General features: G+C 38.0%; 5 protein-coding genes across 11 annotated transcripts in view; 2 read left to right on the forward strand and 3 right to left on the reverse strand.

Moving 5' to 3' along the window:
- The window catches only part of LOC143209947 (uncharacterized), a 218,773-nt gene extending 216,773 nt beyond the window's left edge, over positions 1-2,000 (reverse strand). For 2 of the 3 annotated variants that reach the window (XM_076426290.1, XM_076426288.1), the window contains exon 1: positions 1,157-2,000. The gene's annotated coding sequence lies outside the window, so the exon portion shown is untranslated. The remainder of the gene's footprint in view (positions 1-1,156) is intronic. The other variant, XM_076426291.1, reaches the window with a different exon arrangement.
- The window catches only part of LOC143209951 (uncharacterized), a 71,807-nt gene extending 55,308 nt beyond the window's left edge, over positions 1-16,499 (forward strand). Inside the window, exons 2-5 of the mRNA XM_076426302.1 lie at positions 13,113-13,373; positions 15,095-15,265; positions 15,359-15,548; positions 15,717-16,499. Coding sequence (XP_076282417.1) covers positions 13,113-13,373; positions 15,095-15,265; positions 15,359-15,548; positions 15,717-15,922 — 828 coding nt within the window. The 3' untranslated portion in view covers positions 15,923-16,499. The remainder of the gene's footprint in view (positions 1-13,112; positions 13,374-15,094; positions 15,266-15,358; positions 15,549-15,716) is intronic.
- A 2,297-nt stretch (positions 16,500-18,796) lies between these two features.
- LOC143209948 (thiamine transporter 1-like) lies at positions 18,797-21,635 on the reverse strand. The gene is made up of 7 exons (XM_076426296.1): positions 21,194-21,635; positions 20,913-21,085; positions 20,296-20,680; positions 19,825-20,205; positions 19,397-19,589; positions 19,166-19,304; positions 18,797-18,988 (listed from the first exon to the last, which is right to left on the reverse strand). The coding sequence occupies exons 2-7, from the start codon at positions 21,033-21,035 to the stop codon at positions 18,803-18,805; spliced, it is 1,407 nt and encodes a 468-aa protein (XP_076282411.1). The 5' UTR covers positions 21,036-21,085; positions 21,194-21,635; the 3' UTR covers positions 18,797-18,802.
- Positions 21,636-22,084: 449 nt separating this feature from the next.
- Mrpl18 (mitochondrial ribosomal protein L18) lies at positions 22,085-23,378 on the forward strand. 2 transcript variants are annotated; one of them, XM_076426303.1, is made up of 3 exons: positions 22,085-22,516; positions 22,601-22,714; positions 23,093-23,378. In XM_076426303.1, the coding sequence occupies exons 1-3, from the start codon at positions 22,335-22,337 to the stop codon at positions 23,325-23,327; spliced, it is 531 nt and encodes a 176-aa protein (XP_076282418.1). In that variant the 5' UTR covers positions 22,085-22,334; the 3' UTR covers positions 23,328-23,378. The 2 variants fall into 2 exon arrangements, with proteins under 2 accessions (XP_076282418.1, XP_076282419.1); XM_076426304.1 differs by having other exon boundaries at positions 22,343-22,516; positions 22,639-22,714.
- Positions 23,379-24,330: 952 nt separating this feature from the next.
- Positions 24,331-25,940, reverse strand: part of LOC143209949 (protein Wnt-5b) — a 28,308-nt gene continuing 26,698 nt past the window's right edge. For all 4 annotated transcript variants that reach the window (XM_076426301.1, XM_076426300.1, XM_076426298.1 and 1 more), the window contains exon 9: positions 24,331-25,695. In XM_076426301.1, coding sequence (XP_076282416.1) covers positions 25,508-25,695 — 188 coding nt within the window. In that variant the 3' untranslated portion in view covers positions 24,331-25,507. The remainder of the gene's footprint in view (positions 25,696-25,940) is intronic.

Here is a 25,940-nt window from a genome sequence, read left to right on the forward strand (position 1 = left end):
CTTAGTACGACAGTAATGGTGTTTTAGAATTATTTAAATTGAAATATCTCCTGAACTACTAACTTTTCGTCATACATGGGTTAGTACTTTGTTATAACGAAAGTCCAGCTGCATCGATTGATGTATCAGAAAATACCTCACTCCATTTTAAAAAATGAAGGTGACCTTGATATTTCTAAAAAGAATCACATAAAAAACAAAAATATTTTTGGTATCATGTGAGCCTCACTGAACCATTCGACCTTGTCTTTCAGACATTTGACGTATCTTTAAAAACAACAAAGATATTTGAGGTGGCAACGTTACGTGACGCACCCGGTATTACAAATTTTATATTAATATGTATTAATCAATTTTAGACGAAGGAAAGCATTTTATGAAAACAACAAATTTGCTATGACGATTCGGTATACACGATAAAATTAAGTTGCTCAAATATTAGTTGTCGATCGATGAGAAGAAGTATTGTCAGGAGGTCAGCGACTAAAGGAATCCTTTACTCAGCAATTCTCTCCTCGTTCTTATTTTGTCCTTTTCACTAATCTCTGGTGTCTTTTTTTCGGTAATGCAATTCTCATGGAAAACACGAAAGTTTATGCATGTTGCTTAAATCCAAAATATCTGTAAAATATCCTGCCTAAAATTATCTTCGTCTGCATTTATGTATTGCTTTTCGCAAAACGGGTAATTACGCGAACGTTGTATTTCTAGACACTGCTCATAAATGAACTACGTGATTCTAAATCGAGATCGACAGCGATTGTGCGACGTCAGAATTATTTAGGCAATTGCGATTGCACAACGAAGAATTTACGACGATCTTCTACCGCAAAAATGCACAATAAAGTAATGCACCACTGCTCCTTTTAAAGCGATTGGTCAGATTGAAAGAAGAAAAACGATCGAGTAGAAAACGCCTGTTCGACAATAAGCCTCGAGAGTTTTACAAAAACTTCGTCGTCGACCAAGACCGAATACGACTTTCGATAAAGTCGCATCGATTCGCGTCCTTCCTATTGTTATCTACCGCTAAATTCAACAACGAAAATCCGCTTCTGTCCATGACCTTCAATTGCAATTTCAATGCTCGTCCGCAATAGGTTGCAACACACTCCCTGTTCAATCGAAGTGTGCAAGTGTAACGTTTTTTACTTACTATGTCAACTGAACTCGACTACTACTCCAATGAGAAACGAAAGATTAAAGCGAAGCACGTCCTGCACGATATCGATCTACAATCACCGCTTGACCGAACGAACAATTAGCAAATCAGAATGCCGAATCACTGGTGCAACGCGGCGGGTCTCTAAGCCAATAATTCTTTGATATTCCGGCGTGTGGAATATCTTGTTTGTCGCGAACTCGATACCGTTCACAGGCACAAAACACCTTATCCATAGTTTCTCTATGGGTACGATCACTGAGCCATTGGATCCCGACGATCAAACTTGTCACGGCGATCTCCGGTTAATCGAGGGGTGGATTCAGGGGTGGAGGGTAGAAGGTGTAGGCTGTAGGATGGATATAGTGGATAGTAGAGGATTGGGTCTAGTACACTATCACGACTTCCGCAACACCCAACCGACGAACGACACACAAACCGTGAACTGTGAACCGATTGCAATATCACCCGTTCACGATTAACCGATCAATGTGTCACGTGAATATTTTCGCAACGCATAAATCCTCGAGGACACTGGCCGCGGACCGGTGTTGTTTCCCCTCGCACGTGTTACTCGACCCCACGAATGTCACTAGGAGACCAGAAGAAACCCCCGCCTGCCGCGGCGAACGCAGGGTGTGAGACAGGATGCCGGAACGTCTGACGATGGAAGGGATGTATCAGGGAAGCTGGTAGGGAGGACCGGCGTGGTGGGAGCGCAAGAAAGAGGGGCGAAAAAGGGACGAGGGAGAAGCGCAGAAGGATAATCGCAGATTTTGCGCGTGTACTCCCCTAGCGAAATCCTCCCTACTTTTGTTCTCCCCTCCCCGATCTGTATCCACACCCACGGATTAAAAACCGAAATCCTTCCCCTATATTCGCCGCTGTACCCCGTTCGCGTAGCATTCGTCTGCTCGCCGAGCGGATGCTGCGCAGTCTCTGGACCATACACATGCAAGGCCGAACGGACTTTCCGCGATATAGGTTACTCTGTCGCTTCCTGCCGCGTCGCGTCGCGTCGCGCCGCACCCGCCGTAGCGAAGCGTAGAGGCGTTACGCGCCCCAAAATGCAATTTCACCCGCGTAAAGGGGCAATCGATGTCGAACGATCAAGCGGATAGTTTCGGGTGAAAGTTTCTTACAAGTTACAAGACGTTTGGCAACACATACATACACTTCTGGACAAAAACATTGCACTGCATGCGTGCTATCTTTAATTTCTCGAAGATTACAGACAAATTCGGAAGGAAACGCGTAGTACTGCAATTGTTACTAGTGTTCCTGATTTATCAACATTTTTCATTTCTCGAGAAATGAGAAATAAGACTATATTTCTCGAGAATTCTTAATGAAATTAAAAAATATTGGAAAACTTATTATATTTGGATTATCGTTGATAATATTTATCGAAACCGCAAAGAACATTAACTCAATGTTTATTCCTGTCCAATATGTACATTAGGGTGGCCCTAAGCCAGGCCTGGCCAACGCGCGGCCCGCCATGTTGAATTATGCGGCCCGCCAGGCGATTTTATATTTCTATTGAAACTTTTGTTTCTTGTTGTATGTGTACAAAAAATATTAAATAAACGAAGTGTCGTTGTTATAATGCGCAAGTGCGACTATGAACTCCAGTTCTATATTTGATATCTTTGATATAATTGAGTTACAGTGGAACAATGAAATGAAACAAATTTTTGCGTCCACATCAAAATTTAATTTTTACAATACTTATATTACATCCGAGAGATATTCCAACTTAAGATATTTCGCACAACGAGTTGTAAGTTGTAACTGCTTTTGGATCCATATATGTTTGTGAAACATTTTTTTCGGAGATGAAATTTACAAAGAGTTCATCACGTGCTTCATTAACTGATGCCAATTTAGAGAACCAGCTAACAAAAGATGTGCAACGTCGAACATAAATATGTATAGATTTACCAAAATTAAGTGAAAGAAAGGATAAACAAATATTTCATTCATGAAGACTCGAGAGTTAATTATATTGAATCATAGTATAACAATAAAGTTTCATTAATTTTGTATTTGTATTACATTTTTTAAAAGCATGTTTACATAAAGTGCGGCCCGCTGTAACGTTACGCGTCATCAAAGTGGCCCGTGAAACCATTTGGGTTGGCCAGGCCTGCTTTATGGGATGTTCACTAGCTTATTTCTGGCATTTCTCTGATTAAAATGACACCAAACACGATATGATTTCAACTGTATTTAGTGGTTTAATCGACGATGAAAGTTTCGAAGGCAACGAAGAACAGCGTATGGGAAATTCTTTGAACTGTGCCGGCGACGGCGACACGCTTCGGTCACGCGATCCGTATTTCATTCTGTCCATCTCTATGTTCGGCTCTCTACTGAAGTCTCGCTCGGCGCGATATCTAGACGCAGTCATAAATCAAAAATAGTGTCCGGGCACGATCGGTGTCCGCTCCACCGGCCTTTGGACAACGAAGGAGCTTTTACTGTAAATCGGGGGTGTAGAATCGCGCTATGGTGTCCACGACATATAATTTTGTGACACCCTGTCAATGGGCCAAATGTCTGGCAAGAATATTTTTTTCCAAAGGTCATTTTTTTCGGAGTTATCAAGGTCATCGATGTTTTTCGATACATAACTACATTTTTATTTTATTGCCGATTTTCTCAGACTGGCGACACTGCTCCGTACGGAGTTTCGTGGACGACTCGCCTCACGAGGTTGTCGGTGACGCACCTGACGTTCGAAGGGACGACTCGTCTCCTTCGGTTCGGCGGAACACGGTTCTCACCGGCGCGGCGGGAACCAGGATGCTATACGACGACGAGGGGTTCGTACGGCGAACAAGCTCGTTGTCGAGAGCGTGGGAAAATCGGTAATCGGTTTTCGGAAGAATACTTACGGAGCGGATTCTTGGCAGGATGGTGTCTCCTAGATAACTCCAGGCGGAATCAGGTGATTGTGCCGTGTTCGCAGCGGCTTTTATAGGGGTGAATTGGTGATAAGTAGGGGTGTGCGGGTACCCGAACTCCCGGGCAATGATCGGGACCCTGTGAGCACCAATGTGCCGCATATCACCTGCAGAAACTCGAATCCATGGCCTGCAGGCCAGGCCGGTATTCAGCCTGTTTTTGAGAGGGCAGCACGGTCACACTAATGTGGCCAATCAGGCCGATGCCAGTATACAGAACACAAGGCGGGTCGCATGAATGGGGCAGATGTTGTTAAAGTAAAAAAAAATAAGACTTTTGAGGGCGATTGCTGCCTAGATTGATCTTTTGTCTGGCGTTTTTGACTACTGAAAAACCCCTTGTTTGTATTATCACGAAATGAGAACGCGAATCCCGCACCCTTGCAATCTTGCAAATGGGCAGGATACCGGCCCGGCCTGCAGGCCCTGGGCTCTCGAGCCCCTGCAGGTGGCATGCGCGCACCGGCGCGCCCAGGTGCCCGGCCAAAATCGAGCTGGCGTACTATCTGGGTAGTTCTAGAATTAGTGTTAAAGAGTTATGTGAAATAATTAGATTTTACAAACAAGAGATTGTATAAAGAAATATGGAATCAGTTTTACGATTCCAATTATGTGATGTAAACGAGTGGTCGAACATTATACAAAATTTAATAATTAAATGACCTAGTTAATTATTCTATAATAGAAGCAAGGGGCGTGTGTAATTTATAAAAAGGATCTCTAAACTTTAAAAGTCTGGAGGGTGATCACTTATCCACAGAAACTTGATCGATATTAAAATTACCATTTCCTTCAGTGCAGCTATGTAACTATGCAATAATAAATGAACGGTCTCGTATCCTCCCTGATTCTTAATATCCTCTCCGGCGATCTCTTGATCCTTTCTGTCATCAATCACTTGTGCGACCAGCCCGCAATTTATCACTGATACTTACACAACTCTTCTTTGCTCTAAACATACGGGCCAGTTTTATTATCTTACTTATTTTAATCCTTGAAAAACACATCATTACGATAAGACGTAACGTATTCATATAAATAAAATTAACAACTTTGTATATACATATGTTTACCTTTACATAGTTCAAAATCATGTTTCTGTAAACTTATCTACATCAGCAGAAAATTTATCTCCATTTAATGTAGCACATTGGAATACAAAATTATAATAAAATGTCGTTACTTCTGGTGCAAGCATATTTTAACATGTTCTACCTAGCTATGTATTTCAGAATTCTAAAAAACATATAGCTTAACAATAACAATTAATATGATTATTCATTGTTTCACAATGTACAATTTCTAAATTAGAACAGATGATATTTTCCTACTGCTTTAATATTTAAAATGAAAACAAAAATTAAAAGCTATACAATCACTAAAAAATTCTCGGATTCGACAGTAGTGACACTTGCAATTCCGATCAAAAGCGGCGACAGTAATGTACCATACGAGTAACAGAAACCACCGACGAGATACTATTAAAGACTGCCAGCTAGGGCTGTTCGAGTACTCGCAAAATGCGAGCCGAGCTAAGCTCGACTCGATTGGTCGAGTCGAGTCGAGTACTCGCACGAAGCGAGCGGCTCGCCTCGCCTGCAGCCCTACTGCCAGCTGCCAGCCCCTGTGTTATTCAGCGGGACCGGTAACCGGGCGCGACGGGCGCGGGGATAACGTAGAACTTACAGTGATCTGAAATACCACATCACTAAAAGTTCTACCAACGACGAGATAGTCGTCAAGTAGAAGAAGAATGATATAGTATTTACCCATTCTGTAATTGCCTTATAATACTATCACCGACGAAATGCTATCTCGTCTCTTTACCTAAATAGAACCAGACGATATATGACATTGTTCACGCCCGGGGCAAATCAGCTTGGATAATACATATATTTTGATCTGAAGGAAGGTAAAATTGCAAAATGTTGTGAAAGACAATAGGTATAGGAATAGAATTTATTGAAAAATCAACATATTTATTAAATGTGCAGCTATTAGCTCGATATTATCCTTTATTCATAAGACACTAAAAGTTCTTACAAATAAAGGATAATACCGATTGCCCAGGTCTCACCACGAGGAGGTTGCTGCACGAGAGACCCGAAAGGGAGTCAGAACGAATGCAATATTCCTTCTGGCTCCCTTTCTTACAGCGACGCACTTATACTAAATTACGCACGCAAGTCGAGCAATTATCGCGGAGCAAAAGGTGTGAATCGGAGAAGAAGTCTCCGATCCACGGGGGTTCAAAGGCGAATCAGGCAGAAGGCTCTGATTCTTTCAAAGTAAAAAATAAGAGCGAACGAGAGCAGAAGGCTCTGGTTCGAAGGTGACGCGGCGCGTACAATGCTTGCAGTGCAGCTCCGGTCAGAGCCGATACCTGACGTGTCCTCACCAAGAGGAATGGACAGTGAGAAGTGTTCAAACGTAACACCATCTCTCTGCCAACTACCTGCCACCAGGCAACGCAATGCATTGAGATGACGTGGGTAGGATGACGAACAGAGAATTTCTCTGCCAACTACCTGCCACCAGGCAACGCAAAGCATTGAGGTAACGTGGGTAGGATTACGAACAGAGAGAATGGCAATACGAGTGTGCAGGTCTCAATGAACCACCCCTCTCAATGTATCGACGCCGAATACCAGCTCCAATCGGTCTGGTACATACAAGCAAGGTCCGACACAGCAGAAGGCTGTGTCGGAATCAAGCAAACGAGCAAAGTGAATTTAAGGCAATAATTACTCGACATATTTAAAACGACGATATACAATCTTAATAACTAACGCACGCAAGTCGATGGAATTATACTAAATTACGCACGCAAGTCGATCGAATTATACTAAATTACGCACGCAAGTCGATGGAATTATACTAAATTACGCACGCAAGTCGAGCAATTATCGCGGAGCAAAAGGTGTGAATCGGAGAAGAAGTCTCCGATCCAGGGGGGGATCGAAGGCGAATCAGGCAGAAGGCTCTGATTCTTTCAAAGTAAAAAATAAGAGCGAACCAGAGCAGAAGGCTCTGGTTCGAAGGTGACGCGGCGCGTACAATGCTTGCAGTGCAGCTCCGGTCAGAGCCGATACCTGACGTGTCCTCACCAAGAGGAATGGACAGTGAGAAGTGTTCAAACGTAACACCATCTCTCTGCCAACTACCTGCCACCAGGCAACGCAATGCATTGAGATGACGTGGGTAGGATGACGAACAGAGAATTTCTCTGCCAACTACCTGCCACCAGGCAACGCAATCCATTGAGATGACGTGGGTAGGATGACGAACAGAGAGAATGGCAATACGAGTGAACAGGTCTCAATGAACCACCCCTCTCAATGTATCGACGCCGAATACCGGCTCCAATCGGTCTGGTACATACAAGCAAGGTCCGACACAGCAGAAGGCTGTGTCGGAATCAAGAAAACGAGTAACGTGAATTTAAGACAATAATTACTCGACTTACTCGGGTGCGGCCTATCGGCGATTCGGGCACCCCGGGGACGCGACTCCCCGTACTCACTCACGGATGCGGCCGTGAGTGAGCCCCTGGGGGACCTCCCTCGGCGAATAAAACTACAAATTCGTGGTACGTCCTCTTCTTGGTGTGTCCTCTTCTTGGTGTGTCCTCTTCTTGGTGTGTCCTCTTCTTGGTATGTCTTCTTCTTGGTATGACTTCTTCTTGGTGTATTCTAGCTGAAACAGACTAATAATATAGTTAGACATAACAATACATAACCCTGCACACGAGTGCAAACCTAATACCCGCTCACAAGAGCCAACCTAATACCAGCTCACGAGAGCCAAACAAACCCCGCACACGAGTGCGAATCTAACCAGCTCATGAGAGCCAACCTAATACCAGCTCACGAGAGCCAAACAAACCCCGCACACGAGTGCGAATCTAACCAGCTCATGAGAGCCAACCTAATACCAGCTCACAAGAGCCAAACAAACCCCGCACACGAGTGCGAATCTAACCAGCTCATGAGAGCCAACCTAATACCAGCTCACGAGAGCCAAACAAACCCCGCACACGAGTGCGAATCTAACCAGCTCATGAGAGCCAACCTAATACCAGCTCACAAGAGCCAAACAAACCCCGCACACGAGTGCGAATCTAACCAGCTCATGAGAGCCAACCTAATACCAGCTCACGAGAGCCAAACAAACCCCGCACACGAGTGCGAATCTAACCAGCTCACGAGAGCCAACCTAACACCAGCTCACGAGAGCCAAACTAACCCCGCACACGGGTGCGGCCTGTAGGCGATTCGGGTACCCCGGGGACGCGACACCCCGTACTCACTCACGGATGCGGCCGTGAGTGAGCCCCTGGGGGACCTCCGATCGGAGGAATACCAATTTCAGACAAGATATGAAAATGTTTCGAAGCGGGACTTGTGAAAGTTCCGATACAAACAATTGGAAATTCAATTCAACGGTCAGAAGACCAATCATAATTCTGCACATGAGTGCGAATACAACCAACGAAGCAGCTCACAAGTGCAATTGTAATCCTGCATACGAGTGGGACGCTCAAAATGAAATTTTTATAAAGAATAAAATTGATAAATTTGAAGGAGACTCAATAGTCTTCATTGAAAGTCTCGATAAAAATTTCTAAAGTATGAAGGACGAGTTTAAAAAGACAAAAGAAGTTTTGAAAAATATTAGTAATCAAACTTACCGTTGTTCCTTGAATTGACAGTTGAAGGTAGGCCAGGGTAACTGTAGATGACCTCTAGTCCACCTCTGGTCCACCTCTGGTCCCTCCGGTTCTCCTGGCGCTCCTGGTCTCGCAGCACGTCCGCTCACCCCGCTTCCCCCGCCCCGACTGACTGACCACCGGTGAGCTCTCGCCGACCTGCCGAGCTCGAGCGGCGCCCCCCACTCCGCCGAATATCGATCGATGTCGATCGCCGTGACAATTATTGAAAAATTTATTATTTCCAGCTGGTTAATGTTTATAACAATTCTATTTGACAGCGATGTCCACAAGCAATCCCTTGGCTATCTGACCACGTAATTTTTTAGTCAAAGTGGCTAATAGTTTTCGTGATACGTAATAATTTTTAAACCATAACATTGGCACGCATTAATTTATTCGATACAATTCACAGATAAATTTATTATATCTGGCTGTTTAATGTTTATAACAATTCCTTTTTCTAACGATGTTAACGAGCACTCCCTTGACCGCCTTGCCATCTAAATTTTTCGTAAAAATAGACAATAAAACTCGAAATATAGAATAACTTTTAAACCATGAACATTCGCACGCATTAATTTATTCAAAATTGATTTTTATTATATAGAAGATAATGCCATGAGACATTTATTAATTCTAGCTACATAATTAATGTTTATAATAATTCCTTTTGCCAACGACGTGGACAAGTACTCTTATTTTAAGAGAATAACTATAACCCCGCACACGAGTGCGAAAACAACCAACGAAGCAGCTCACAAGAGCAATTATAATCCTGCATACGAGTGGGACGCTCAAAATGTAATTTTTATAAAGAATAAAATTGATAAATTTGAAGGAGACTCAATAGTCTTCATTGAAAGTCTCGATAAAAATTTCAAAAGTATGAAGGACGAGTTTAAAAGGACAAAAGAAGTTTTGAAAAATATTAGTAATCAAACTTACCGTTGTTCCTTGAATTGACAGTTGAAGGTAGGCCAGGGTAACTGTAGATGACCTCTAGTCCACCTCTGGTCCACCTCTGGTCCCTCCGGTTCTCCTGGCGCTCCTGGTCTCGCAGCACGTCCGCTCACCCCGCTTCCCCCGCCCCGACTGACTGACCACCGGTGAGCTCTCGCCGACCTGCCGAGCTCGAGCGGCGCCCCCCACTCCGCCGAATATCGATCGATGTCGATCGCCGTGACAATTATTGAAAAATTTATTATTTCCAGCTGGTTAATGTTTATAACAATTCTATTTGACAGCGATGTCCACAAGCAATCCCTTGGCTATCTGACCACGTAATTTTTTAGTCAAAGTGGCTAATAGTTTTCGTGATACGTAATAATTTTTAAACCATAACATTGGCACGCATTAATTTATTCGATACAATTCACAGATAAATTTATTATATCTGGCTGTTTAATGTTTATAACAATTCCTTTTTCTAACGATGTTAACGAGCACTCCCTTGACCGCCTTGCCATCTAAATTTTTCGTAAAAATAGACAATAAAACTCGAAATATAGAATAACTTTTAAACCATGAACATTCGCACGCATTAATTTATTCAAAATTGATTTTTATTATATAGAAGATAATGCCATGAGACATTTATTAATTCTAGCTACATAATTAATGTTTATAATAATTCCTTTTGCCAACGACGTGGACAAGTACTCTTATTTTAAGAGAATAACTATAACCCCGCACACGAGTGCGAAAACAACCAACGAAGCAGCTCACAAGAGCAATTATAATCCTGCATACGAGTGGGACGCTCAAAATGTAATTTTTATAAAGAATAAAATTGATAAATTTGAAGGAGACTCAATAGTCTTCATTGAAAGTCTCGATAAAAATTTCAAAAGTATGAAGGACGAGTTTAAAAGGACAAAAGAAGTTTTGAAAAATATTAGTGATCAAACTTACCGTTGTTCCTTGAATTGACAGTTGAAGGTAGGCCAGGGTAACTGTAGATGACCTCTAGTCCACCTCTGGTCCACCTCTGGTCCCTCCGGTTCTCCTGGCGCTCCTGGTCTCGCAGCACGTCCGCTCACCCCGCTTCCCCCGCCCCGACTGACTGACCACCGGTGAGCTCTCGCCGACCTGCCGAGCTCGAGCGGCGCCCCCCACTCCGTCGAATATCGATCGATGTCGATCGCCGTGACAATTATTGAAAAATTTATTATTTCCAGCTGGTTAATGTTTATAACAATTCTATTTGACAGCGATGTCCACAAGCAATCCCTTGGCTATCTGACCACGTAATTTTTTAGTCAAAGTGGCTAATAGTTTTCGTGATACGTAATAATTTTTAAACCATAACATTGGCACGCATTAATTTATTCGATACAATTCACAGATAAATTTATTATATCTGGCTGTTTAATGTTTATAACTATTCCTTTTTCTAACGATGTTAACGAGCACTCCCTTGACCGCCTTGCCATCTAAATTTTTCGTAAAAATAGACAATAAAACTCGAAATATAGAATAACTTTTAAACCATGAACATTCGCACGCATTAATTTATTCAAAATTGATTTTTATTATATAGAAGATAATGCCATGAGACATTTATTAATTCTAGCTACATAATTAATGTTTATAATAATTCCTTTTGCCAACGACGTGGACAAGTACTCTTATTTTAAGAGAATAACTATAACCCCGCACACGAGTGCGAAAACAACCAACGAAGCAGCTCACAAGAGCAATTATAATCCTGCATACGAGTGGGACGCTCAAAATGTAATTTTTATAAAGAATAAAATTGATAAATTTGAAGGAGACTCAATAGTCTTCATTGAAAGTCTCGATAAAAATTTCAAAAGTATGAAGGACGAGTTTAAAAGGACAAAAGAAGTTTTGAAAAATATTAGTAATCAAACTTACCGTTGTTCCTTGAATTGACAGTTGAAGGTAGGCCAGGGTAACTGTAGATGACCTCTAGTCCACCTCTGGTCCACCTCTGGTCCCTCCGGTTCTCCTGGCGCTCCTGGTCTCGCAGCACGTCCGCTCACCCCGCTTCCCCCGCCCCGACTGACTGACCACCGGTGAGCTCTCGCCGACCTGCCGAGCTCGAGCGGCGCCCCCCACTCCGCCGAATATCGATCGATGTCGATCGCCGTGACAATTATTGAAAAATTTATTATTTCCAGCTGGTTAATGTTTATAACAATTCTATTTGACAGCGATGTCCACAAGCAATCCCTTGGCTATCTGACCACGTAATTTTTTAGTCAAACTGGCTAATAGTTTTCGTGATACGTAATAATTTTTAAACCATAACATTGGCACGCATTAATTTATTCGATACAATTCACAGATAAATTTATTATATCTGGCTGTTTAATGTTTATAACAATTCCTTTTTCTAACGATGTTAACGAGCACTCCCTTGTCCACCTTGCCATCTAAATTTTTCGTAAAAATAGACAATAAAACTCGAGATACAGAATAACTTTTAAACCATGAACATTCGCACGCTTAGAGAGAGAGAGAGAGAGATACTAATTCGATGTACTATATACATATTATTATATAAATCGAATGATTGACAACTTGCTAAATTCATGTTCCGAGTAATTTTCAGATAAACAATACGTAACCTAATTACAATCTAAGATGTATTTAGATAAAATGTTAGAAACATTTGGGTAAAAACTGTTCAAGTAAATAAAAGAATAGCTAACTCGTTGATTTATTGGAAGTACAAGTAAATGTTTAATATCACACGTGTGAATAATAAAATTTGATAGAAAAAGGGTAAATTTTCGGGAGTTTTTTTATAACAATGCGTGGTCGAATGTAGAAATTTATCTAATAATTTCTAACAGAAGCACGCACACACACATCTTTGTGATCTGAATCATTATAAACTGAGAAATGCGAAACCGATCGTTAGTGTTAAATATTCGGTAAACTACACGACTCCACGGATTTTAGTAAAATTATACCTAAATGAAATTCATACTGAAATTCTCACTGATCCTTAAACTTATTTTTAAGATTGTAAATTTACATATGCACCGGCGGTCTAGTAATTATACTGTTCGCCCCAGCGTGTTGCGATCTGTTTCGCGTCTCGCGCAAAGAATTTCCCAAGAATCACGGTGGCTGATGGTGAAACGCTTCATAGAAATCGGATGCATTCTCGTTTGCACGGACATGATCGTGTCTGTTACACCCACGAGCATCGACCACTCGACCAGTTGTCAGGTGACCGTCGTTATACTCGTGAAACGTCTCAAGAGCCGCTGAATAATCACGAAATTGATGATTTCAGCATATCGAGAATTCGGCCAAAAAGGTGTTGATCAGGAAGACACGCAGAACGGAAATCCCCGAATCCGCGAACAGGGCCTCGCTAAACATGTTGGAGGACATCACGGCGAAAGTCTGGAGAGTGCTGCCGGTCGTCGAAATTCCTCGGAATTGGGCACTTGCGTACTGTATAAAGTACACAGAGATCTCCGAGCAGGTGGAAAAAGCCAGTATGCAGTGCCAATATGGTGTCGCGGACTGGGATTGCACCTTTATCGAAATGGTAAAGTCGCTGAAACGACAAAAATCATCACGAGTATCTAGATACATTAGGCTGCTACATATAAAATGTCCGATTTTTTACGTAGCGGTAGTATACCCTCGGATTGTAACTAGAAAGGGACTACAATCTTACTAGATTTTGGGTCGAAACATGGGTTTGCGTTATTTCGCTTAATGTCCTTGTACGAGCAAATTTTGGGCTGGGTAAGGGCTCATTCGAAAGAGGAAGATTCACCGCATGGTGCTCTGGTCATCCTATCAGTCAAAAAAGGCTTTCAGAGACAGAAAAATACATTGAAATCTGCAGGATTTGTCTCGATTTTTTCCCTACTTTGGACACTCATATTATTAGATATAAACATAATCTCGTTAACCTCATGACCAGAGCACCATGCGGTGAAACTTTCTCTTTCGAATGAGCCCTCACCCAGCCGAAAATTTGCTCGTACAAGGATATTAAGCGAAATATCGCAAACCCATGTTTCGACCCAAAATCTAGTGAGATTCTAGTCTCTTTCTAGTTACAATCCGAGGGTAATACGGTAATATTCGTCCATTCTCTTTGACTCATTGATGATATTTCTTCACAGTTTCGGTGTTTAGTATTCCTTTATCTTTAATAGTTCCTTAGCAGTAGGATATTTATCTGCCTCCACTTTTGTCAGTCTATAGTCTATACAGAGATTGATCATACCCACTTTTAGTATGGAACAAGAACACATTCCACTTTTAGCATGGAACAGAATACCCACATTTAGCAGCTAAACGTGGATATAGGTTCTGTTCCATGCTAAGAGTGAGATATGATATGGATACCCAGACAGCAAAGCGTGCCGTGCCACATCTCGAGCCCAGCGGGCCGACGCCACCAAACGGTCACTGCAGTGGTCGAACGCCGCTCGCAGCTGTCCAAGCCACACGATGACTAGATTGTGGCCACGCCACAAATGCGCGTGAGGGCACGTGAGGGCTCGTAGTCTTCCCCAGTCTTCCCTCGACACGATCTTGGCACATGTCGTCGTCGCCACAATCCGCATATATGCCCTATCTCAGATTCGCTCGTACATTCTTTAAGAAAATGCAAAAGAATCCATTTTTTCAGGAATTTACGCAAAAATACCTCCTTAAAAAATAAATACTTTCAAGGAATCGGTCAGGAAATTTATTTTAGCATCGTTCCTTTTAAAATTTAGTATTTTTAAAAATATTTTTCGTATTTCTCGTATAATTATGCAATAAATGCAGCAAAAGGATTACTAATTCGAACAGCTTATCTTGGCAACCAGACACTGAAGAATAATATTTAAAAGTTTGACATAACAAATTGGAACTAAAAGAAGGAAGTGAGACAAAATACGACGACGCCACTCCGAGAACGTGTGTTATTTCCATAGTAATAGATCTGAAAAAGAAAGAAGATAATTAAACTGTGGATTTGATGATATTTAAGATAGTAGAAAGCTTAAAATAACTTAAAGATATCAATACATCATCTCCAATTTTAAGATCAATGAAGAAGGGAAGAACTTTTTGATTCTATATCTTACAATTGATACAGACAATGTTTAATCTGCATAAAAATTCGCAGTCTAGAGATAATATTCTTTTCAATCCTATAAAATATTAGTGCATTTGTGAACGTTGAAATTCCAAACTTTAAACATTCGTTAAAATTAAATTGTTACTTTTCTTTGGAATATTTAATTTAAAAAAACAATACAGGGAGGAGGACGAGACGATTTTAATATGGGAAAAATAGTCTCCTCGTTTCATGAAGTTTCGGATCAAAGTTTGAGATCGAAGCTGCTCCGCGGTGCCGAAACTTGTGGTAAATTATGGCAAAAATATAAAGCCGTTCAAGAGCAAAGACTAACTCGAATGCAATTAATACACGTGAGCTTGACAAGTACAAATATACATACATATACATATATACAATTTGCTACAATTCAATAGTTAATATTCACTGAAGTCGTACATCCCAAGGCAAAAACGAGAAGGAAAAGATATTTAAAAAAGAGTGAACATTCACGAGGCTCGCAAAGTCGGAAGAAAGCGAAAAAGAAGAAAGGCCGGAAAAAATCTGAAGAACTGAGAAAAACGCGATTGGCTGTCAAGAAGATGAAGAAGATACGACAATCGCTGATAAGCAAAACCACAGAACTCGAAAAGAAAAGTATAATAAATGGAATGATTCTTTATCTTTTTTAATTCATCATTTATTTTTGTCTTCGTCCAAACTAAATATTTTAAAGACCCTTTCGCCGAGAGAAATTTTCATAAATCCGTAAAATGATTTGTGGGAACCTCTTTATTTTCCCACATTTAAATATTGCTTTTTCAGAACATTTGAATCCCGAGGAGCAAAATCAACTCGACCGACTACATTTGACAGTGACAACGAAAACTCACGACCATATAGAAGAGTATCCTTTAAACGAAGAACGAACAGAGTTATCCCGCCTCCATGAGATCGGATTATGTTTATCACGAGAAACTGCGAAAGCCTGCGAATCCGTTGTTCTCGAAGCTGTTCAAACATTAACATAATGCGGCTGTAAATACGAAATATCTCGCAAATCTTTGCCGTCTTTTTGAACGACTAAACACAAACGGATTCTCAAACCGAATACAAACGCACGCGATAAATATGAAAATGAGATCACGCAGAGACACGCTGTTTTGTAGATAAAACGTGAGAAATACTTGTCCGTTGGAACTAGTTCGATAATGATCGTCTCCTTATCAGGTATAAATAGATTTTCCATTCGGTTATTATATACAAAGATTGAGCACGTAATGTGTATTCAGGGTTGGTATTAATGTTATCAATAATTGAGGTTCACGAAACCGTAAATGTACTCGTTGGAAATGTCAACGACGACTTTGATAAAGCAGACACGAGTCTCGTTCAAGCTTATCCTATACTTGTACCATCGTACTTGGTAAATATGCATGTATACGACACCGTTTATAATTATTCGAGGACTTTAAACATTCGGAAGATAGTACATTACGCACAAAAGCTAACATCACTTCGTACAGCAAGCTTACAAACCAAATAATGTAGAAATAATTCGTATTAATACTAATTAATCTTATTGGCTGCGTTTTGTACATTCTTCACCTTACTATTTAATTCATTTAATAATCTTTTTAAATCCTCCATATGTACGAATAAATATTAGAAACATATTACATCTCAGATCTAAAACATTAAAAGAAATATATTTATTGTCGTATTTAGGGATTGCAATCCCGCGAGATTGATGTGGGATTTATTTCAATCCCGCGTGGTCCCGCGGAACTAAGGATTTAGGTCTTCAATCTAATATATATTTAATAAAGAAACTTCACTTATTAATGAGATAATTATCTTTAATCGTATTAGTCAAAATTTATTAACAGAATACATATAAAATCTAAATCTACATTTTAAATTGAAATAAATCTCTTTTTGGAAAACAAACTATAATTGAAATGTAATTGTATAAAATATATAATATAATAATTCGTTATATCTAATAATTATTAGAGAAGAAGCGGTATTTAAATAAAAAATTATTATATCAATAACGAAGCTACGATATTATACATATATTAATTGCGGAGGTGAATCGGAAGAATTTTTTTCTTTACCAAAATGTTGGTCAAAACTTAAAAATGACTATAAAAATTGTTTAGAACGAACTGTATGTAATCGACCTATCTGTGAATATAATTTTAATTAGATTAAAATCTGAAAAATGTTAAAATTATAAAAACAAATTTTAATTTGTAGAACTTTAAAAATATAATCGTAAAAAACAAAGTCTATTAATTGTTGTATCTTCTAATTAGGTCCTCAACTCATAACAAAAACATATTCTGCAGCGGAAAAAGCTCGTTAAGCCTCTACACTTGAAAGTCGAATATAATTAAAAAGTATTCGTAAGCTGTACGTAAATATTTCCCCTTTTTTTCCATTGCTCTCAAAGGAAATCATCTCTTTTTTTTAAGTTTTGTCTATATCTTCATGACAGACCATCGAAATAGTTCTTCGTGCGCGTCGTCATTCGCGAAATTTTGGGACGCATAGTCCTGCAAAATTTGCGGGATTCCACATCACCTATTTAAGAAATGCGGGACCAAAAAATCGCGGGATTGCAATCCCTAGTCGTATTTGTCTTCAAAATTAATATTGCAGATTCGTACGTATAATTTAGCAGCGATATATTGTTCAGTGAAATGATCCGCTAATTTCTGGCTTTTGCCGATCAGCATATCGTTTTCACTATTGAGTCTTTCAGGTGTAATTTCAATCCTTCCGCCAAAATGATTTCAACGTTTCGCCCATATTGCGAAAAATAATTAATATGTTGATGCCTATTGTCATTCGACTCCTCAGCAAAGCTAAGTATAATACTGAAATGTTGAGATATTATTTTCAAAGGAATTCTAAAACCTTGACGATGGTAACTATGTAGATTCCAATTTTATTTAAATACATGGAATATTTTTAAAATATATGTTGTCTTTTTTCAAAAGATCGCATTTACGCGAATGTATAGTAACTGTCCCTACGTTTGTATAAATAACTGTTATAATATTCGCTAGGTGATTCGAATCTGCTTAAAGGACACTCTGTTCCTCGAGAAATTGCTCGACAATGGCAAGGATTGCGACAGTTATCCGTGCATGTTCTCGAAAATGATCGAGGACGAGTCTATGAAATCCATCTCTGCTATAATAAGGAACGACACAATGGACAATGATCGCCAGGAATTCAAACAAACAGTACAGGATTGTGTGATTTGGTGGAAGTTATTCAAACGCTTCGACAAGAATGCAAACCCGCGACACGAGCTGGGAAAATGTTTATTTCAAACAGTTTCGATCGTGAGCGACGCTGTAAAATATTTTAAATAATGATAAAGATAATAGTATCCTCTGTGCAACATTGTTCATTCGCTTCCAGAAATGTAGGGAACCAGTTTTGGATAAAATAAAAGTCTTGCTAAGTCCCATTAAAGAAGAATGAACACGCTGTTCGGACAGCAGAAAATTTGGAGATAATGGAATGGATAGAATGAGTAATGTTATTATAGAAAAACAATGTTTAATAAAGTCTTCTATATTTCTGTATAAAATAACATAATTCACAAATACAGAGTCAACTATAAAAATTGCATTTTTCGTTTACCTATTAAAGTTTCATATACATACATGCAGAAAACTACTGACAAAACTACCACTCGCATTCCTAATTTACAAATAACAATGTAAGTCTGCATGACGTTCTTTCTAATGACGCAAAATGATCTGCTACAAAATATACAATGTATATGTTCAACAAATAAAAACGATATTAAAAGTGAATATCGTGAAATTCTACGCAGCTCGTTAAAGTGTTCAAAAATATCACTTCAAAAAGGAACAAGAGATACAGTGTCAACTAGAGATTTGTGACTTTGAAGACTTCTCTTCATCTTCAGGTTGTATGTCAGTCGTAGCATCCTTAGCCTTTACCCATATGTTGAATTTATTGCCACGTTTGAAATGTTGAGCAATGTTAAAAATACCTATTATTGTGTACAGCATTGCTATCACAATAAAGTAACCACCATAGATAAGGTACTAAAAAAAGAAAATTTTCAGATTATAGTACTTGAATAGTTAATAGGGCCTGTAGAAAAGGACGTTATTTGAAAGTTCTGAGAATACTGATAATTGGGTTAGTAAATAAATTACTCAACAAAAATCTCAACAGAAAAGTACATGGTTCTCCAACTAAACTTCAGGTTGTGATCTTACCTGAGATCTCAGATCTAAGCCTAAGTTTCCATTCACTACAATAGCTGTTAATATGCTTTGCAATGCAAGTGCAAAAAATGTATTTATACCGAATATTAAACCATAACTGTCCTCCGATATAGACTTTGCAACTTCGAAGCTAAAAGTAAATCAGTAGATTAATGATATTATTTTTATAATAATATCAAAGAAACTCCATGAAAGAATAACTTGATGTAAACTGACAAGTACCTTGCAACAGTGACCATTGTATGATAAATAATTCCAAATATTATGAAAGACAGATATAACAACCAAATATTATAGCTGTACGAAGAGACTACTAATAAAATTCCTTCCATAAATGACATAAGCGATACCACTGTGTCTCCTATCAACGACCAATTGAACGGTACCTTTCCAATGCAAAATACTGTCATTGTACCTGTTCATGAAAATAAAATGTTTATTTATTCCTACGTAATAATAATTAAATTGCTACTGTTAGTAAACGTGAATGCTATACCAGAAAAACATCTTTACAATTTATAAATTTATAATTTTAACGTTATCTCTTAAGTAGTGTTATCATTTATTTATCTTTTATCTTTGATTGATAGAATTTTACAAGTAAAGTGTTAATCAATGATATATAATGCTCCCAGAGTGTATTCGCTCACCTATGATTGTATAAAGAGCATCTACAGCTCCATTGTAAATTTTATCTTCGGTAGAAACTGCAGTTTGCCAAAGTAATTGTATATAGCTACTAATTTGTAAATACCCGCAAGTTGAAAAGGCCCACCATATTGACCACTTAACTATATGTCCATTCGAATAAGCTGCTAAGAAATCCTTCCACAATAAAACGTAAGCTCGTCTTATTTTCTCTATTAGCGAGACCTTTTTATTGGAAGACCCGAACTGAACATGATGTTCGGATATTTGTGATGCTATAGTCAAATTTTGGCGCGATGCTACCATTTCGTTACTTCTATGAAAGTAAATGGACTTTCCAACGGAAGGTAGAAAGAATGCCCATAACATTGCGAATGTGATAGCTGAAAAATAGAGTTTATTTTATACAACCAGTTGTAACTTCCCAACTAGTGACTTTACCATTTCGAAAATGTACAAGTGAAAATAAATACCTGATATGGTAAGATAATTTAATTGATGGTAATCCAATAGATCAAAAGAAACTGTTAATTGTGCAATGATACCAGACATACAGCGACCAAACAAAGATGCTGCTTTTGTGTGGCTGGTCACTTCTTGATAATGTGCTTTGTCGACTTTAGCATAAATGTACGTGTAGTAAGCAACTTCGGTGGAAAGGAATAAGCCATAAAAGAATTCCACAATTTGCAAGGTCGCAATGTCCTTCCCAATAATGATTAACAGAAAGGTAATAGCGCCGGATAGACCACATAGTATTATGACAGGCTTATACCTCACAAAGTCGGTTATTAAAAATACAACAATTAAAGTTGCAAAGTAAGAATACGTAGAGACAGGAAAAATTTCTTGATTAACCTGAAGATATTATAATTTTATAAGATCCTTTTTATTAAATATAAGCATGGTTACATAAGTATTACATGTGGCATTTAAAAAAGAAAGGAAATTCTAATCAGATATATACAAACAAGGTACTTCGACTTCTATATTTTAAAAACATAAGAGTTTGAGACTTATTAATTAATACAAGGAGATTACACAATGTCCATGTATAAATGCAACACATAATAATGCAGATTAGGCTTACCTGGTCAAACGTAAAATTTTTCCATGGGCCGGTTAAATAATCAGTGACAAAAGATTCAGAAGGCCTGAATTCTTTGAAACAACCAAATACACATAAAATACATGAAATTAGTATCCACTTCATTTTAATAGACCTTGTTTCTCTTCGTTTTTAAGTCATTTTGTAACAACATTCTTGAAATATTTATCATGTATGTCAAGAGTAATGAAATTTCGCAAAATTACAATTCCTATTAATCACACTCTATAAACCAATATATGTATAAATCATTTCGGACTCACTGTCATCACTGAACGCGAAGATGCTTATAATTCAGGCTAATTAATGGAATTGTACTGAATGAAAGTAAATAGAATCACGTTCCCCGCATTCCTTTCGAATCGAGCGGTCCCAAGCCCTCCTGAGCGGTCCCTGCACACCACTGCACACCACTGCAACTGCTAGCTAAGTACCTCGCAAAGTTCAAATTCGAGCATGTGAGAAAGTGTGAACTGCATGAACTGTGAGGGCGCAACAACACATGTCCACACATTGTTATATAGACAATTTGAACCGATAAATATTCCGATTAGAATACAAGAGGCAAGCATATGAAATACAATGACCCATCAGATAGCTTTATCTATGTCACATGTAACTGCATTGAACTGCATTTTGAACTGCATGTAACGTGACCCATGTAACACATGTAACATGATATATACTATATGTATAGAGTGATTGGAGATTGTTGGAGATGCTTCAAGCGACTTGAATTGAAGGTGGCATTGGCATGATGCGCCACCATCGTTCGACCCATGAAGCAAGACTCTTTATGAGAGTGACACGGCCAATCTCCGGCAGTGTTCCCAGACGGGTCACCTTTTCTCGCGCATGCGCGTCCAAAACAGTAACGATGATGTAGCAGAGCCCTGAGGCAGCTATGTGTATCGGCGGGAATGTACCGAAACAATCTGTTCCGGACAAAAAGACTCCAGGACATGTCCTACGAGTTACAAAATATACAGAAGTACACTTGTCGTACATTCGTTTTGTCATAAAATCGTAAAATTCTACGGGGCGCTCAAGGTGCCACATTTTCTCGAGAATCGTACTTTACTGAGGGTGAAAACGCCGCGCATGCGCGAAAAAAGGTGACCCGTCTGGGACCATTGATCCCGGACGTGAGCGCACTCTCATATTACCCTTACTTCATGGTTTACTCTTATAAATACCTCGCCGTAATATGATGTGTATATAAAGTTAACCTATTCGCCTTATTATTGTGAAGAATTTTATTTGTATACTTACGTACGTAAACCTGGAAGAGCGTTCACGCACACATACTCAGATATTTCACATTTGAAATCGAAGAAATTATTCCAACAAGTTGTAAATGAAAAATTAAAAGAATATATACAATAAGAGTATCGCAATTTGAAGATGTTGTCTTTAAGAAATCGTATAGGTACAATTATTAAAAGAGAAGTACATGGAAACGCAGAGATAATTGCAAATTGTAATGAAGTTAGAAATCGTAACCCAAGAAATTTAGAACGTCTGAGGATTGCAAGAAAACCTATAGGTTATGTTCTTGAGAAACCTGGATTTTCTTACTGGCACAAGTAATATGATTATTACTAGATTCGTGTAACGACAACATTATGCTTATGTTTTTAATGTAATGTTGGTAATTGAAATCTGCGCAGGTTGATTGTAAATAAGCATCAGCGTCATATTGTTGCAGAAATACACCATTTTGAAAATGGTCCTGTTATTATAGCTTCAACCCGTGAATGGGGAATACATAAACAATTATATAGGTCTGTGTGCATTGGAAACTTAGCTATTGATATTCACTATAACGAAATTTAATTTAGATATACACTACTGTGAAAGAGAAAGAAGCGCCCAGCCATATTTATTAGAATAGTGTAAAAAATCAAATAAGAACACAGTAAGTTTTGAAAAAGGATTCTGCTGTTTAATTGCGGATTATCTAATGCTTTAAATGCAATAAATCAATCATTGTACAATATAATTTCTACATAAAGATATTGTTTGTCATTATATCTTATAATTATACTGGGTGCTTCTTTCTTTTGCATAGTAGTGAATGTTAGCTCCAAAATCATGGACGCTATATTTATATTTTTATGGAAATAGTAAAGAATGATTTGCATTATTTTAATTGCTTTTAGGGGATCTGACGTATCGGCATACATAAATCTAGGACGTGTGCTTGCGCAACGTTGCTTAGAATGTGGAATACTCGAAATTTATCACAATGAAGAAACCGTATCTGGAGAAAAAGAAAAGTTACTGATGGAAGAACTCGTGAAAGGTGGAATTTCTTTAACAGAACCAGCCAGATATAGACACTTTACTCATGCAGCTAGATACAGAGATGAGAAAACTTGGGAAACTTTCGAGTGATAGTCTTTATTTGTTTGTAAATATGAATAAATAATACATGGAATATAACAATGGGTAAGAGTTGAAATTTCTATTTATTTTTAATTACAATTTAATGCTTTGTAAGTTATGTCACAGACGAGGTATAGGAGTAGACACAGACCAAATTCTATCGAGTTTAGTGTCATTTTAACCGGAAGAATGCCACTAATTAGCTGGCGCCACTTCCATGAAAAAATTATGATAAATAAACAAGTTTTGCAATTGGATGTGGTTTCACAACGATATACCTGACTGGGCGTTGGGTTACCCAGCCATGTTTATTGCACTACATTGTGTTCTGGGCTCAGGCCTCGGTACGTGTTCATTCGAGCCTCGAGCTGGCAGAAATTATTCGAAAGTTATTCGAAGCCTTCGAATAATAGATGATAATAATTTTATTTGAAGCTTCGAATAAAAAAGTTGTCTATTATTCGTCGAATAAATTCTCGACGAATGAAATTATTTAAATAACGAGTCGAATAAAAGATGCTTTTCTATTCGGACCTTCGAATAACGAATAAAAATATTTTATCTTTTATTCGTTATTCGAAATTTCTATTTATATAAAATTTTCGCCCAACTCTGGAGTAGACCAATCACCCAATGTACTTTTTTGTCTGACGCCCGAGGGCTTCTAGAATCCCCTTACGATTTCTGTGTCACATTCTACTCATATTGGTCAGAACTAATATTCAAGAATTGTATAGGACTCCTAAAGTTTTATGTGAATTTTCGTACAAAGTAGTAGATATTGGTAGGTATAGTAAAGAAAACAGGTGAAAGGTTGATGTAGAACATAATACAATTACCTTCCGTTTTTGTGCAACTCCTCTTTTTTTATTTAGTCATTTTTTAAATTTGAAGTATGCAAGTTTGTACATTATACATTACACAAGGATAGCAATAAATAATTCTATCAATATTAAATAAACATTTAATCTATGGTAAATACAGTAAAGTTATAATGTATGAAAGTGTTAAATATATCTGTGCAGAATTTATTGCTACAGGAGTAATTATTTGAACATAATATTAGTACTATAATTAGGCTAACATGTTTTATATTAATAGAAAATGGTTCATGATAAACATAATACTGTATTTGTAATTTTATTATAATCCTGACTAATAGTAATTAGAAAATTCCAAAAAAGATTAGCAAATTAATCATTTGATGCTTTTAATGTGGGAAATCACAGTTTGTCAGTCATTTGTTAGTATTGTTTCGTCGAGACACAAATAAATATATTAATAATTACATAACTAATTGAGCATAATGTAATATAGGCCGCTTTTGATACGTTCACAAATTCATTAAGAAACATATGATTTCTAAATGCGCAATTGTTTTGCACTTGCATATGTATTAAAGATTGAAAAGGTTGGTATGTACAGTATTGAAGCCTTATCAAAGTATTTGAACTTATGAGACCCAGCAATATAGACATAAACTGTTTCCATGCCATCCCTCTCCAAATTCAATTTTATTTTGACGGTATTACAAAAGTTCTCTCTCTCTCTCTCTAATGATAGGTTAACTCTAATAAGACGAAGACTTCAAAGTCAAATACTTTCTGAAGCATAAAAAAGCTTTAATTCAAAAATAAAGTAACATCTGACATATATTTATTTCTTGGTTTTTTATGATCTGAATCTATGTTACTCCAATATTTCCCACATATTAAACGAAAACATCGTTCATAGAATAATTTTAGTACTGTTTGATTTTGTCTTCATACCTCAATACCTTTTGTATTCTCGTAATTTTTGATACAGATGATGACAACAGAACTACATATAATAATTCCTCGTCAAGCATTCGCTACTGGAATATTATTATTAAATAAATATTAACATTGCAAATATTACCAAATAGATATTGCTATAAGATTGCTTTTATATTTAAGGCAGTTCGAGCTATTCCTTTAAAAAGATGTATTTTGTAAAGAATAATATAAAAATGCTATTTAACTTGAAATTAGTGTCAGATATACGCATATTGATGTGATAATTACGAATTATCATTTCTTTGTTACTTTTTAATAGCAAAACGCCTTGCACATGATACAAAATCCTTCAATTTATCCAATCGTACTGAAATGTAAAAGAATTGCAAATAAATCGAATAAACCTGCCAAAATATCAATACGACTGATATTTTATTTGCAAGTGTGAATGTCTATGTTTTTGACACAAGTTTTACATTCAACATAACAACACCAATGAAATTTGCATTCGCATCTCTCGCGAATAGTTGACTTCTGCGTGTTGTACCCTCTGCCGCAACAAAGAAGATTGCAGCCGTCCATTCCAGATGATGTTCTATTGCAAATCCTGCCATGTGTACCTAGTAACAAATCGTTTTAATTTCAATTAGTATTCACTTGACCCATTACCAACAAAACTAAGTTTGTATAGAAATAGTTTCATGCCTTCTCTAATTTATTTCAAAAATAATCTATACTATATGGTCTGTTCTTTGCTACAATGGCGACTGATGAATTCGAGATAACTTCTTTTGAAAAACAGCCAACAATAAAAGTAAAAACTTGGCAATAACAATTTCAATTGGCAATAACGCTTTCAATCATT

Source organism: Lasioglossum baleicum, chromosome 6, assembly GCF_051020765.1.
Source record: "Lasioglossum baleicum chromosome 6, iyLasBale1, whole genome shotgun sequence".
NCBI lineage: Eukaryota > Metazoa > Arthropoda > Insecta > Hymenoptera > Halictidae > Lasioglossum > Lasioglossum baleicum.